The 15311-nt window shown below is 53.0% G+C and overlaps 1 protein-coding gene across 3 annotated transcripts; it reads right to left on the bottom strand.

The window, feature by feature from the left end:
- Nucleotides 1–15099, bottom strand: ZNF783 (zinc finger family member 783). Of its 3 annotated transcripts, none has more exons than XM_027538709.1 (7): nt 14955–15099; nt 11136–11537; nt 10924–11050; nt 10633–10761; nt 5972–6100; nt 4808–4885; nt 1–3061 (listed from the first exon to the last, which is right to left on the bottom strand). In XM_027538709.1, exons 1-7 carry the CDS (start codon nt 14976–14978, stop codon nt 2238–2240), a joined length of 1713 nt encoding a protein of 570 aa, XP_027394510.1. In that variant the 5' UTR covers nt 14979–15099; the 3' UTR covers nt 1–2237. The 3 variants fall into 3 exon arrangements, with proteins under 3 accessions (XP_027394510.1, XP_027394508.1, XP_027394509.1); XM_027538707.1 differs by having other exon boundaries at nt 4808–4960; XM_027538708.1 differs by having other exon boundaries at nt 4808–4918; nt 14955–15098.
- Nucleotides 15100–15311: the final 212 nt, after the last annotated feature.

Raw genomic sequence — 15311 nt, forward strand, 5'->3', positions numbered from 1 at the left:
TCATTTGAGTTCAGCATATTTACTGAGCAAGGATGCAGCCAAGGTTCCGCCACCGTCACAGTTCTTAAGGGCCTTTAACACCAGAACCCCAACTTCTCCTTTACGAACAAGGCACCCGAGACCCAGAGCTGGAGTCAAACCAGGTTCCATCCTTCCAGGTCACGCAGTCTCCATTGATTCATTTTAGTGTAAAGAAAGGTCTTTTGAACACCTATTGAGTGCCATGCAAACTCGCAGGGCCTAGCCTGGAGCCTGGCACACTGAGTGCTTTGGAAGAAGGGGGGAGCACCAGTGCATAGCGATCACTCCTTCGGTCTGAGTCTCTGTATTTACATAGGGCATTAAGCATTAGAAAGGCCTAGAAGCTCTGAGCCCTGAAGCATCCCCAAGGAAACACCTGAGACTAACTCTGTAGCTGAGGGTTAAGCTCTCATCAGCTACACTAGCACCACATCCTGTCTGCACAGTTGCTGACAGCCCAGTCCGGACTGTGGGGCCTCTGGGAAGGGCTGGAGGATGCAAGAGCAAACAGAATCTATGGCAGGCCTGGCTGAGCTGTCATTGACGTGTATACTCTGTCCCAGAAATGAAAGCAGTGTTTCCACCCGCCCCCAACTCTGCTCAGGACTTTAGGAGAGGTAGGAAATGTCAGAGGGGGGCAACAGGAAGTGGCACAGCTAGGGACCCAGGCACCTGGAAGCAGGCTTGAACACAGGACACTCCACACAGTGCCAGACAAACAAGATAACAATCAGAACAGCTGAGGACCCATGACTGCAGCTTCAAAATCAGCCAAACCAAGGGCTGGTCTCCAGGTAGCACCCAAAGTGGTGTGATTCAAGAGGCACAAGAAGCTAGCTGCCATCAGGACGTCTCCTTGAGGCCTGATGCTATTGTCCAAACCACCCGTCTGAACCTCTGCTTTGGTAAGAGTTTTGTTCCACTGAGGTACTGAGGGCACCTGTGGGATATAGCCCAAAGGGAAAGTCTCATCTCACTCTGCACTCGAAGGACCTTCCACTCACTCCAGAAAATAAAGGTCCTTCTTGAGTGATTCTGAGTGGAAAAAGGGTGGAGATGAAGGGGGCCCTGAAGGTGAAAGAAAGGTCAAAAACTAGGCTTCCTATGATTCCGCTGACTCCAAATCTATTATGACCGTGACAAATCTAAGGTGGAGGATGCAGGTGGGTCACCTTCGACCGATAAGGAACGTGAGGCTGGTGGTGGCTAAAAGATTCACCTAGATCCCCTGGCCTAACTCTGCCATGAGCCCCAAGTTCTAGAAGACACTCCGTCCTTTAACATGACAAGTCAGGCCTGGCAACCCCACAGTCCACACTGGCTCACCAGCCTCACTCTGAGTAGGACCTTCCCCTAGGGGAAGGGCTTCTTGGGCCCATGGTGCACCTGACCCCCCACACAACCCCCCAGGTATCAGGTGGGGTCCATGGAGCATGCATGAACACTGAGACCCTGGGGGAAATGTCATCCACTCCAGGCTTTAGTTCCCCCGTCTCAGCTGATTACCAGAGTTAATCACGGATGCAAACACCCACTGAGGAAAGAACGGGAAATACTGGGAATCACTCTGGGCCAAGCATACACATCTAGGAAGACACCTGGTTTCCAGGGCAGCAGCCAAGGCACCACTATCAGCAGGCACCCCCAGGCTGGTCTGGACAGTGCCTCTGCCATCCCCTCTCAAGGAGGCGGCAGGGTAATTCCTATCCCTCAGGAGATCTTGGTCCCCTTTACAACCACACATAATACTTACAAAAGCACTTAGAAAAACTATAAAAAAGGAAGTTTCAAAATAATAGTAACAAATTCAAATTTCCAGCACCTATTCTTCAGGCTTTCTGTCCACTCTGCTGTTTCTCTTGTTGATGGAGAAACCCCAGGCCCTCAATGTCCCTATCACCCTGGCTCTCTTGTCCCTCCATGCTACTAGTCAAAGGCCCCCACCAAAGTGTGGACTCCCCTAAGCCTTAATGGAACCGTTGTAAGTCAGGAATGTAGAAAGGGCAGCAAAGAGTGACAAGGAACTGAGGCATCTGGTCACCCTATACACTCTGTCACCATAAAGGCCACTGCTTCCCATTTGAATAAAGGGGGGGCGGGGCGGGATCTCTCCAGAGCCATCCCAGAAGGAACCAGCATCAGGCACGAGTGGAAAAGCTCCGTAGGGGCGGGGAAGAGAAGGTCCTGCCCAGGATGACCCTGCAGGCTCCTGCTGGTCAGCCCTCCTCCAAGCGGCTGGGCCGGGGCCGGGGCGGGCTCCCCAGGAGGGCGGGGGGCCCGGGGCAGGGCGGGCCCACCTGGCCCCGGGCATGCGTCTGCATGTGCACCGCCAGGTGGTGGTTGCGGTTGAAGGCCCGGCCGCACTGAGGACACCGGTAGGGCCGCTCGCCGGTGTGGATGCGCTGGTGCCGGAAGAGGTCGGAGGGCCGGCGGAAGGCCTTGCCACAGTAGGGGCAGGCGGGCCAGCCCTGGCTGTTGCCCGTGTGCAGGCGCTGGTGCAGCAGCAGGCTCTTCCGCTGCTGGAAGAAGCGCAGGCACTCGCTGCAGTGGTACACCTTGGCTGTCGCCGGCCTCCGCCCCACGAAGGGCCGGCGGCCCTCGCGCTCCTCCGGGAGCCAGCGGATGACTGGGCCGGGCACCACCACCTCCCCCGGCTCCAGAGCCGAGTGCGCATCCCCCCACCCGGTGGGCGAGCCGCCCCGGGCCTCCCGGTGCTCCTCCTCCACGTGGCTCCGCTGGTGAATGGTCAGGTTGATCTTCAGGCGGAAGCTCTGGCCGCAGTCAGGGCAGGGGAAGGCCCGCTCCTGCCGACGCGGGAGGACGCGGGGTGGCTGGGTCCCAGCCCCCGTGGACCGGGAGTCCCCGGCCCGCGCCCGGGGGACGCCCCCTGCGTGAAGCCGGCTGGAACCCCCGGTCCTGCTCCTGGGCCCTTTGGGGATTCCACACGCGGCCCGGCTCGGGGACGCCCCGGGGAAGGGCGGCTCTGGCGTCATCTCGTCCTCAGATGGTGCTTCCGTCTTGATGACCACAGCATCACCCCCTGGCAAATGGAGTCTGCATTGATCTCGGGGCCGGCCACACCCCGCCCCCCAGCAGGCTACCCCCCTGCCCACCCCCCGACCCAAGCCAGGCTCCAGATACACCAGGCCGGCCCACACCGCCTTCCCTGAGCCCCTGGCCCCAGAGTGCTCATGCCTGGGGCAGATAAACCACGCTGCAAAACCAGGAGCCGGGGTCAGGGCTCAGACCAGGGGACACAGATGGATGGAAAATGAAGAGGAGACAAAGACCGGCCCATATCCTTAACCCTGAGACACGCTGGCCTCATGGAACCCTCTAAAGTTCTGATGATTTTAGCTCTGATCTAGGACAATGAGCCCTGCAGGCCCTCACGGCTCCTAGACTGTAAGATGCTTCATGCCTGGACCTGGCAGGTGACTTGGCCGGCTCAGATCTACTGGGCCACGTGACAAATCTACACCAAGCGTCCACTGCCTGCCCCGCACCACGCTCTTAGGTGACAGAAAGCAGGCGCGAGGCCTGGGCTTCCCCCACTGATTCTGAGGCGGGACTGAGGCAGCGACCAACGGTCTCAGCCCCAGCCAGCAGGGGTCGCCATGGCTGGGGAGGCAGGGCCTGGCCTCAGTCCTGCCTGGAGCCCTGTGTTCTCCCCCACATCCTCCAACTGCTGCTCCTCTGGCTTCCTCTGGAGCCAGCCCCTAACCACACTCTTCTCTGACCGCCCCCGACTCCCAGACCAGAATCCGCCAGCCTTAGCTGCCAGACCAGAGTCGGCTTCCCGGTGACAGCGAACCTGGCCCCCCGCCTATGAGAATGAATACCTCCACCCTCAACGGGCAACTTCCAAGGTTCAGGACAGGAGTGATTTCCAATGTTGCTGAAGCCTGAGCTTAAACCACAAGCTGGGAGACCACTGAGGATGAGAGCTGTTAACTGGTGAGCCCCCAGGGCAGCACCCGACAGCAAGACTGTGGGTTCTCTGCTCAAGGCTCACCTAGGAGTCCTCACAGATAACTCATGGCAGAACCTCATTTCTATGTTAGAAATGACCCACTGTTTTTAAGTTAGTCCTCCAGCTACAGAATCATTAAGAGTCTAAGAATCATCTAAACTTTGAGGTAAAAAACCCTGTTGCACTGAATAGGCTGCCACGGTATCCTCAGGCTTAGGAACTAGTGAGGGTCTCAGGCCCTCTTCTTTGAAGAGGCAAGGCTCCCAGGTCTCTTCATCTGAGGCCACCCACAACCCCAAGGGGGACCCAGATCACGCACGTGCCTCCCCCAAAGCCAGAACCCGGGTGGAATGGGGGCAGGCTGGATCCCTTTCTATTGGGCCAGAATAGGCAATAATTGCTTTACTTTTTCCTGCTTATCGAGGTGTAAGGCCGGTTCACAGAATATGCACAGACTCTCAGCAGAAAGAACTAATTTCAATCACAGCCTCCATGATCAAACTGTAAGACGTGAGAGGCGGTCCAGCTGGGCTGTGTCACAGGGCAGCCGTGACACCTGACCGCCCCCTGGCAGCTCGTGGCTTGTCTGCAAGCAGCACCTTCCCAGCCAGAGCAGACGGCGATGGGGAAGAGCCAGACCACAGGTGACCCGGGTCCTCAGAACCCCAGGAAGTAAGACTTGGGGGTGAGGGAGGCGCCCTCCGGAGGAGAGCGCTCCCCAGGTCCATCATGCAAGCCCGCCCCCTCTCCCAGAGGGGCCCCGAGGTCTCCCGAGGCTCTGCTGAGGCCATGGGGCCTCCTCCCTTCACTCACCTGGCCCCAAGCTGGGCAGGATGTCCCTGGGAGGGCAGGTTGGTGACTCCCCATCTGAAGAGTCTTCCTCCCGTTTAACTGAAGACAAAATGCTGACACTGGCTGGGGGCCCTGTGAGGCAGAGTCCCGTGAAGGCCTTTCCCAGCCACCAGCCTGGAAGCAGACATGGCCATCCCCTAGCAGGCCCAGGACGTGCTCCAGCTCCCGGGCTCAGGAAGAGGAAGCACCACGTTCTGTCCCGAGGGTAGCGGCTCCCCACCTCCAGCCCCCCAACCTCTGCCTCAGAGGTGAGAAGAGTGCGGCAAAGGCTGTGCCCCCAGCTCCCATGCAGGTGGTGCTAACAACTGGCCCCTAAGCTTCGGAAGGTCACCCTGATGGGCCTCAAAAGGACAGAAGGTTTGGGGAGGCCCCAGGGCCCAGCGCCAGAGCAAGGACAATAAGAAGGTCTAGTCCTCTGACACACTGGCTGGGAAGGACGGACACAGGGAATGGGGGGGGGGGCACCCATGTTCAGAGGGGCCCATAGCCAGTGGGGAAGAAGCACAGAAGTAAACAGACAGAAAGCACCCCAGAGACTGAATGGTCAGGTTGGCATGGAGGGGGATCACCAAGTTAGCAAAAGAGCAGTCTGGAGACAGAAAACAAGGCTCTGGGTTATCTGCTAGATGCTCTCTGGATTATAAGCCATTTTTGTGACAGGATGGGCAAGAATGTTCCTTTAAACAAAAGCAGAGAACACTGGGAGGGATGACTGGAGCCACAGAGCCCTCGGAGACCTTTGGAAGGAGGACACTCACGCTGGCACTGTGCCAGACACATAAGTCGTACTGCTCCACTGACCTGATGGTCCTCACTTCCTGAAGAGGCCCCGCATCCCCCTCTTGTGCCCTTCTTCACTCTAGCCAAACTGGTGTATCTCACCCCCAACATACCTGAGGAACTCACACCTTTGCTCAGACTGTGTTCTCCTGCTGAAAATACCCTATGTTCCCAGCAAAATCCACCTCTAAGACCCATCTCGGGGCCCATTTCCTGGGAAGCCTGTCTGGCACAGAGCAGCCTGGCCCGCCCCCAGCTGTCTCCCCCACCCTCGAGCTGCAATGCTTCTTCTCAGTTTCGCTTGTCGGGCCCTGTTCGCACGGCTGCCCAGAGGCCCTCACTCACCAGTGCCCATTTCCGGTGGGGTCACCCTTGTTTCCCAGTCTGGCTGGTGCTCCAGGGCCTGACCTTCTTTTGGCTCCTCCTGGGCAGGGCTCACCGGGCTGGGGATCTGCTCTGGGTACGGAGGCAGGCCTGGGGAATGCAAATCAGTGACACTAAGGGCGACACAGAGGTCTCCCAGGACGCTGGGGAGCGGCTGACCGCAGTCACCTGGCCATAGGGTATGACAGTGAAGTGAACCTCACTGATCGCCTAGGAACTATTCCAGGCTAAAGAGAAAAAGAAATGGTACATGTAGTATGTTAAGTTATCCGATAGTACCATGACATACAGGACCAAAGATCTGGCTTTTTTTAGGGAGTCCTGGCTGGAAACAGTTTAACAGCAGTTCCCAATCCCAAGTCCTCTAGCGGGCTGGTGTATAAAGATCCCCTGGGGAGCACCCCCAAGATTCCCCTCAGTAAGTTCTGGGTGGGCCTAGGAAGTATGCATTTTTAAAAAATGAGTGGAAGAGACATGAATATTTCTGAGTGGAAGACACATGAACATTTCCCAGAATGAAAAATTAAAATGGCCCATAAACAAATAAGACTATGCTGGTTCCATAGCCAGACACTACAAGAAAATCACAGACCATATTCTTTATGAACATTGATGCAAAAACCCTGAACAAGATGCTAGCAACCTGAACTGGACAGCACAGTAAAAAGATTAAATAGCATAACCAAGTAGAAATTTACTCCTGGAATGCAAGGATGGTTCAATATGTGAAACTAGATCAATGGAATACACCACATTAAGAATGATGGGGAGAAAAAAAAACATGATTATCTCAGTTAATGCAGAAAAACATCTGACAAAATTCAATACTCTTTTATGAAAAAATATCACTCAAAAAATTAAGACTAGAAGGAAACTACCTCAATACAATAAAAGTCTTAATTAGGCAGAAATTCAAACAATATGCTACGACGTAGATGAACATTGATGATGTCACGCTAAGGAAAATAAGCCAGTCATACAAAGACAAATACTCTGTGATTCCACTTACATGAAGTACTTACTTAGAGAACTCAAATTCAACGGGACAGAAAGGAGAATTGTGGTTGCCAGAGGCTGAGAAAGGGGGAGAGTTATTGTTTGATGAAGCAGAATTCCAGTCTGACGAGATGAAAGGAGTAAGAGATGAATGTTGGTGACGGCTGCACAACATGTGAATGTATTTAGTATCACTAAACTGTACACTTACAGTTAATTTGGTCAATCTTATGTTATACGTATTTGATTAAAGTAAGAAAATAAAGTGCTGATACACAGTACAATACACATGATCCTTGAAAACATAAATGAAAGAAGACAGACGCATAAGATCATGTATTATATGATTCTACTTATATGAAATGTCCAGAATCAGCAAATCTATAGACTCAGAAAGCAGATTTGTTGTTGCTAGGACTAGGGGGCTTGGCAGGGCTTCAGGTGATAGCTGAAAGATACAGGGCTTGTTTCTGAGGTGACAAAAAATATTTTAAAATTGACTGTGGCTGCACTTATCTATGAATATTCTAGAAACCAGTGAAAGTGAAAGGGGGCTTCCCTCATAGCTCAGTTGGTAAAGAATCCACCTGCGATGCAGGAGACCCCAGTTCAATTCCTGCATCAGAAGATCCACTGGAGAAGGGATAGGCTACCTACACTAGTAATCTTGGGCTTCCCTAGTGGCTCAGATGGTAAAGAATCCACCTGCAATGCTGGAGACCTGGGTTCAATCCCTGGGTTGGGAAGATCCCTTGGAGAAGGGAAAGGCTACCCATTCCAATATTCTGGCCTGGAGAATTCCTGTCAGACGCAACTTTCACTTTCACTTTTACTGAATTGTATGTTTTAAATGGGTGAACTGTATAGTCTGTGAATTATTTCTAAAAAAATCTTTTTTTAAACTACACTGAAATATTCCTTACACTGAAATATTCCTAAACTACACTGAAATATTATCACGCAGACTAAAATCCTACAAGTCTGACCACATTCCCTAGTGGCAAGGCTGTGGGGAAAGAGGCCCTCTTTCACAACACTGATGGAAATGTAAATGATACAACATCTTGTGCGTCTGAATGCCATTGAAGTTACACCAAAATGACCTATAGGTCAACTTGAAGGGGTTCCCAAGAGCCAAGAATGGGACAATGTAAGCATGAAAATAATGGTTGCAAAAGACTGCATGTATAAAATATTCACCTACAAAGTTATAATAATAAAAAAAGGAAGAAAGAAAAGCCCAGGTATTGGTCACCTTTGGCATTCCAAAAATTGATGACAAGAAATATTTAAGCAGCTAATCTGCCTTTTCTGTACAGACCATATTTCAAGGTAATTAAAAGAGCTGGTTAGGGAAATTATTCTTTATAAAAGAATTTCAGCTACTAGGTGCCGATGCCCGTATGCTCAGTCATGTCTGACTCTTTGTGACCCCCTGGAATGTAGGCTACTCGGCTCCTCTGTCCATGGAATTTTCCAGGCAAGAATGCTAAAGTGGGTTGCCATTTCCTCCTTCAGGGTATCTTCCTGATGCAGGGATTGAACTTGCGTCTCTTGCACCTTCTGCACTGGCAGGTGGATTTTTTACCACTGCACCACCTAGGAAGCCCTCAGTTCAGTCAGTCGCCTCTGACTCTTTGCCACCCCATGGACTGCAGCAGGCCAGGGCACCTAATAGGGAAGCCCTATTAGGTGCCAAAGTAATGACCAAATTTCACCATTTTACAACCCCTAATTCAGTAATGAATCCAGGGAAGTCTTCAATGGCCATTAAACTCATTAGGTGAAAAGTTGATGGGGAATTTTATAATAGAAGGATAAAGCTGATAATCACAAAAAGAAAGGCAACTGAATAAGACCCGAAACTGTAAGACTCCTAGTAGAAAACACAGGCGGTAAGCTCCTTGACATCAGTTTTGGCAAAGATTTTTTTTTTGGATTCAATATAAACAAAGGGACATCAAACTTAATATAAACAAGGGGAAATACATCAAACTAAAAACCTTCTACACAGAAAAGGAACCATCAACAAAATGAAAATACAACCTATGGAATGAAAGAAAATATTTGCAAGTCATTCACTTGATAAGGGGTTAAGATCCAAAATACATAAAGAACTCACACAACTCAATAGCAAAAAAAAAAATCAATTAACATTTGAAGATCTGAGTATCTGAACAGACATTTCCCAAAGAAGATGTACAGATGGGCAGTGGGCACATGAAAAGATGCTAAACATCACTAACCATCAGGGAAATGGTGAGACATCACCTTACATGTCCGAATAGCTATTTTCAAAAAGACAGGAAACGACAAGGATGTGGAGAAAAGGAAAACTGTGTGCTCTATTGGTGGGAAGGTAAAATGTCTCAGCAACAAGGGAAAGCGGTATAGGGGTTCCTCAGAAAATGAAAAAGAGAGCTACCATAAGGTCCAGCGACGCAGGCATTTTCCCAAAGAAAACAAAAACATTAACTCAAAAAGGTATCTGCACACCAACGTTCACTGCACACCGCGGCATTATTTACAACAGCTGAAATACGAAAATAACTTGAGGGTACCGACAGATGAACGGATAAAGAAAATGTGGTGTGTATCTGTGTGTGTGTATGTATATGTGTGTATGTGTGTGTGTATATATATACACATATAAACAGAATATTATTCAGCCATAAAAAAGAATGAACTCCTGTCATTTGCAACAAACTTTAGGGTATTTCGCTAAGTGAAATAAGTCAGACAGAGAAAGCGATCTCACTCATACATGGAATCTATTTAAAACAAACCAAGATGGAGTAGGAAATGGTAACCCATTCCAGTATTCTTGCCTAGAAAGTTCCATGACCAGAGGAGCTTGGCAAGCTACAGTCCATGGGGTCGCAAAGAGTCAGCCACGACTGAGCACATCAGCACATACCATGATCTACAATGGTTGTTTCCTTTTGTATTCCTACCAGAAGACTTTGGGACTTCCAATTGTTCCATATCCTTGCCAGTGTGTTTGGTCTTTTAAAATTTTTGACCTTTTTAATAAATGTATAGCAGTAGGAGAAAAAACAAAAAAACAAACAAAGAGGGGCTTCCCTGGTGGTCCAGTGGTCAAGATCTGTCTGCCAATGCAGGAGACACAAAGACATATAGGATCGATCCCTGGTCCAGAAAGATCCCACATGCCAGAGAGCAACTAAGCCCCTGCATCACAACTACTGAGGCAGCACTCTATAGCGTCTGTGAGCTACAACTACCGAGCCCACCTGCCCCGACTACTGCGCCCATGCACCCTAGAGAAACCAGCGCATTGAGAAGCCCATGTGCCGAAACTAGAGAGCAGCCCCCGCTTGCTGCAACTAGACCAAGCCCGTATGCAGGAGCAAAGACCCAGCAAAGCCAAAAATTAATTAATAAATCTTTAAACAACAAACAAAAACAAGATCACAGATGCAGAGAACAGATTGGGGGTTGCCAGAGGTGAGGGGTAGGGGGTAGGTAGAACGGGTGAAAGCAGCCAGAGCGTGGCCTGCCCTGAGCTAAGGGGCCTGCGCTCCTTCCTGGCCTCGCACTGTGGGAAGTGCAGAAGGGCGGGACACGCATGGACTGTCCCCAGCCCCGGCCACGCCCCCACTCACCTGCACCTGGCCTCCTGGGGCACACTTCCTCTCTCTCGTTCCCTTCCTCCCGGCCCCACGGGCCTTCAGGACAAGGCTCCTCTCCCCTCTCCATCCGGGTGAGGATGTCTGGTTTGGAGATGGCATAATCTGCGTGCAGAGTACAGAGAGAGCTGGGTCAAGACTGGACACCCGCCACCCAGGTGCCCAGAGACGCAGCGACACCTGGAGGAACAGAAGCCAAAGCTGAGACACAGCCTGCAGGAGGCCCATCTGTGGGCAGGGCCCAGAGCATCATCTAGACAGCCTTACCCAGGGAGACCAGCATCTCGTAGTTGCCCCTCATCACGTGCTTGTACAGCTCCTTCTGCCACTCGTCCAGCTTGCCCCACTCTGGCTCAGAGAAATACACGGCCACGTCATCAAAGGTCACGGGCACCTGGAACCACAGGGTCACGCAGGCTCACCCACACGCCGATGGGCAGGGAACGTGGGCTATCCCACCCCCGGTGTCCAGGGCTTACCCTGGGGACCTCGCCCTTGCTGCCCGGGGGCAGCCGCAGGATCCAGAAGTTCCTGTTCCTCAGCAGGTTCTCCATGTTCTCCAGCCGCCTCTGCAGCAGCCCGTACTCCTGCAGCAGGGTCCCCAGCACGGCCCACTTGCCCTCCAGCTGGTTCCCGAGCTCCACGGCCGTCTTCTCGCAGTCGGCCAGCTTCTTCTCAGCCGTCCCTGTCCGCCCCTCCAGAGTCAGCAGGCGGGTCAGGCAGGAATCCACCTTCTTTTCCAAGGCCTGGATGGCGGCCACCACCGTCCACAGCGTGATTTCCGTGGAGTAGAGGTAGGAATTCTTCTCAGCGGCCGGCTGGGGTGATGGAGAAGGAGTCGAAGGCCTTTCATCCCCTGTTGGTTTGTCCCTCTCTGGAGCCTGTCCAGCAAAAGCAAGGGGAAATATGATCACAATTATCCAGTGAGATGTCCATCTCAAAGAGAAACCTCAGAATGGCACTTCCCAGGTGAAGCCCCACCTGGGATCCTGAGGACCCAGCAGGAAGCGGAGGAGAGGGAGGAGCAGGGGGGATATCCATCCTCAAGGACAGGCTGGACCAGGGTGTTAGCAAGTGGGAATCAGGAGGAACAGCATCTGTCACCTCGCACAGGTGACTTCCCTTCCTGGTCTTGGTCTTGTCCTCTGGCACTCAGAAGCTCAGTGGCAGTGGTACTACTCACAAGCTGGCTGAGCTCTGCAAAGTTTGTTATGCATTTTAACTCCAACCCCACATCTGTAAAAAGGGGTAATAATAATACCTACATGATGGGATTGTGAGAATTAATGATACTGTCTTAGTAAAAAAACACTTAACATGATGATGTCCAATGTGGCAAACACTCAATAAATGTGAGCCCTGTGTTGTTGACAATGAGGAGGATGTTGAGCTGAAGGCGGGTCCAAGTCAGGAGTGCAGTAAGTCGTTCACATGGCCTTTCTACTCCACCCTGTTCATTACATTGTCCTTCAATGTCTTGGGGGCTTCCCTGATAGCTCAGTTGGTAAAGAATCTGCCTACAATGCAGGAGACCCCGGTTTGATTCCTGGGTTGGGAAGATCCACTGGAGGAGGGCATGGCAACCCACTCCAGTCTTCTTGGGCTTCCCTTGTGGCTCCGCTGGTAAAGAATCTGCCCACCGTGCGCAAGACCTGAGTTTGATCCCTGGGTTGGGAAGATGCCCTGAAGAAGGGAATGGCTACCCACCAACTCAATGGACATGAGTCTGAGTAAGCTCCAGGAGTTGGTGATAGACAGGGAAGCCTGGTGTGCTGCAGTCCATGGGGTCACAAAGAGTCAGACACGACTGAGCAACTGAACTGAACTCAATGTCTTGGAAAAGAGCTTCTGAAGTTTCTCAGCTGACCTCAGGGCCTGACAACCAGGCCTCAGCCCCAGTTCGTCTCGCTAAAAGCCTCGCTGGACAGAGGGACCACTTCACCCCTTCTCTGTACTCATCCCCATGGTCAGCTCACCATGAAGTCCTATCTGTGCATCTTCTAAAACTACGTCAAGTCCGCCCTTGCCTCTCCTGCTCTGGGGACTAGTCCAGGCCCCAGGCCCCTTTGCCCGGAACCCTTGCTGCTCTGCGCAGCTGGTTTCCCCAGGTCACCCTTCTTCCCCGCAATCAATTTCCCACAGGCTGACCAGGAATCTTTTAAATACACACTAGAGCATTTTAGTCCCCTGACTGACAGCTTCCTGGTGTACTCAGAATAAAATCTAAACATCTTACCATATCCCAGCCTACCTCCTTGACTTTATATCCTCCTGGGTACTAACTACCAGCCAGCTCCCCTAGCCTCTGGGATTCTTATGACGTACCTGGCTCTCTCCTCTCCCTTTGCCTGAGCGCTTCCCTCACCCCTCTTTACGCCTGGCTCCCTCTTCTGTTAAGACTCCAGCTTAAACACTGCCTCACAGAGACCTTCACCAACTAACACATCTAAACTAGGCCCCCTGCTAGCCCTTCCTTCACGCTGTTTTATGGCTTGTGTTGTTCCCCAGGAGAACATAAGATCCATGAGGACATCAGCTCCATGAAGGTATATATTATTCACCATTGTATTCCCAGCTTCTAAAAGAGTGCCTCATTCATAGCAGATGCTCAGTAAATGCCTACTGAGTGAATGAGTGAATGACTAAACAATTAAACACAGTCATTCAATAACAATGACTAAACACCTGTCAACAGTCAGTACAATGGGGATGCAGAAAAAAATGCAGTTCTTCCTTGTGCTGGAGAAAAGTTGTGTACATAGACAGTCAAATTAACAGTGTGATACCAGGGGCTAATCAAAGTTGAGGGCAAGTCTATCCTGCTGGGTGAATGTTTTGGGGATCTCAGGTTGCTGCAAGAGAGCAGAAGGAGAGAGGCAGATGAGAAGGGCCAGGAAAAGTGCTGAGAAAGTGGTCCTGGGCTAAGTGGGAGCTGAAGACGACACCTGTAGCCCCAGGGAAAGGCCTTGCTGGGGGCTTCCCCCAAGGAGCAGGGCTGTAAGTCCCAAGAAGGCCCATCCTCTTTTTCGCCCTTGCACTCAGAGAGCCCTTACCAACACACAGACACCAAACTCACCAAAGAGGAAAGAAAAGGAAAGTAAAAGTGAGGTCACGTTTGACTCTTTGTGAGGCCATGGATCTCCAGGAGATCTTCCTGACTCAGGGGTTCCCACATTGTAGGCAGACACTTTACCATCTGAGCCACCAGGGAAGTCCTCCTTAAAGAAGAAAAGTTCCTCCTTAAAAAGTATCCAAAGTAATCAGCATCTAGAAAAATCAAGGCTTCAAAAACCTTGTTAAGATGTATTAATAATGGTAGATACGGGTTGATGTCGCAGTGGTAAGAACCCGCCTGCCAACACAGGAGACCCAAGAGAGGCCGGCGCGATCCCTGCATCAGGAAGACCCCCTGGAGAAGGAAATGGCAACCCACTCCAGTATTCTTGCCTGGAGAACCCCATAGACAGAGGAGCCTGGTGGGCTACAGTCCACGGAGTCACAGAGTCCGACACGACTGAGAGACTCAGCCCGTGTGCACGGTGGATTGAGCTCTTCACAAATGTTTTTCTACTATGTCCAAAAAAAAAAAAAAAAAAAGGGCCAAAAGGTTATTTTCTCCAAACTGGACACACTGTATATTATCAGCCAAAATTTCAGTATCTGCTAATCTTTTATGAACCACAACAAAAAACAAAAACACCCGCCTACAATCCCTGCAGCAAACAGCACTCAACACCTTCTCTTTGCTGTCACCGCACGTGTGCACCCGAAAGGGGACCCAACTCCGGAGCCCCAGGTGGGCGTCAGGCTCTGGCCTCGACTCGACTCGGTGTGCAACTTTGGGCGCGTCCCGCCCCCCTCCCCGCGCAGCCTCAGACCTCGGTCGTCAGAACCGATGGGGCCGGGGTGCCTGTCCACCCCCCCCCCACCCCGCCCCACCCCCCGGCCTGTCTCCGGGCCGCCGGGCCTCCAGGCCTCCAGTGAGACAATGGACGGGAGGAGACCGCCACTCGGTTCCAAGACGAGGGCTTGTCATCTTAAGTGTGACCGCAAAGTCCGGCCGCTCCCCCGACGTCGGGGCCGCCCACCCGCCGCGCACGGCCTGGCGTTTGGGCCGCCCAAGGCCCGGCCGGGACTAGAGCAGCCGGGCGGCCCGAGCGGGCCGGACGCGCGGGCGCGGGACGGAGGCGGCGGAGAGGAGGCCGCGCCGCGGCCGCTCGGGGCGCCGCCCGACCGAGACCCTCGCGGGTCCATGCGGCGGCCCGGCGCGGCTGGGCGTCCGCGCGCGGGGCGCTTACCGGGGCGGGCGCCGCTTCGGCCATGGCTGCCCGCGTCCCTCGCTCCGCGGCTCTCCTCCCGGGGGCCGGCGCGGGGCGGCGGCGGAGGCGGAGCGGAGCCGCCCTGCCTCGGAGCTCCTGCCGGGGCGGCCGCGAGCTGCGTCCGAGCCACGTGCCCCGCCGGCCCTTTAAACAAGAGCTGCGCTCGCGGCCGGGCCAGAGGCCGCGCGCAGCGCCCCCTGCAGCCCGAAGGACCGCACTCCCGCGGCCTTCGGTGCCCACCAGCCCCGGGCGGCCGCGGGGGTCCCGCCGGGCGTAGGGGGAGCCGGCTGCCCGCCCTCGCCTGGGCCGCGGGAGTCGACGCCGGGGCAGCACGCT

The sequence above is a fragment of the Bos indicus x Bos taurus genome, chromosome 4 (genome assembly GCF_003369695.1).
Source record: "Bos indicus x Bos taurus breed Angus x Brahman F1 hybrid chromosome 4, Bos_hybrid_MaternalHap_v2.0, whole genome shotgun sequence".
In the NCBI taxonomy this organism is placed as follows: Eukaryota; Metazoa; Chordata; class Mammalia; order Artiodactyla; family Bovidae; genus Bos; species Bos indicus x Bos taurus.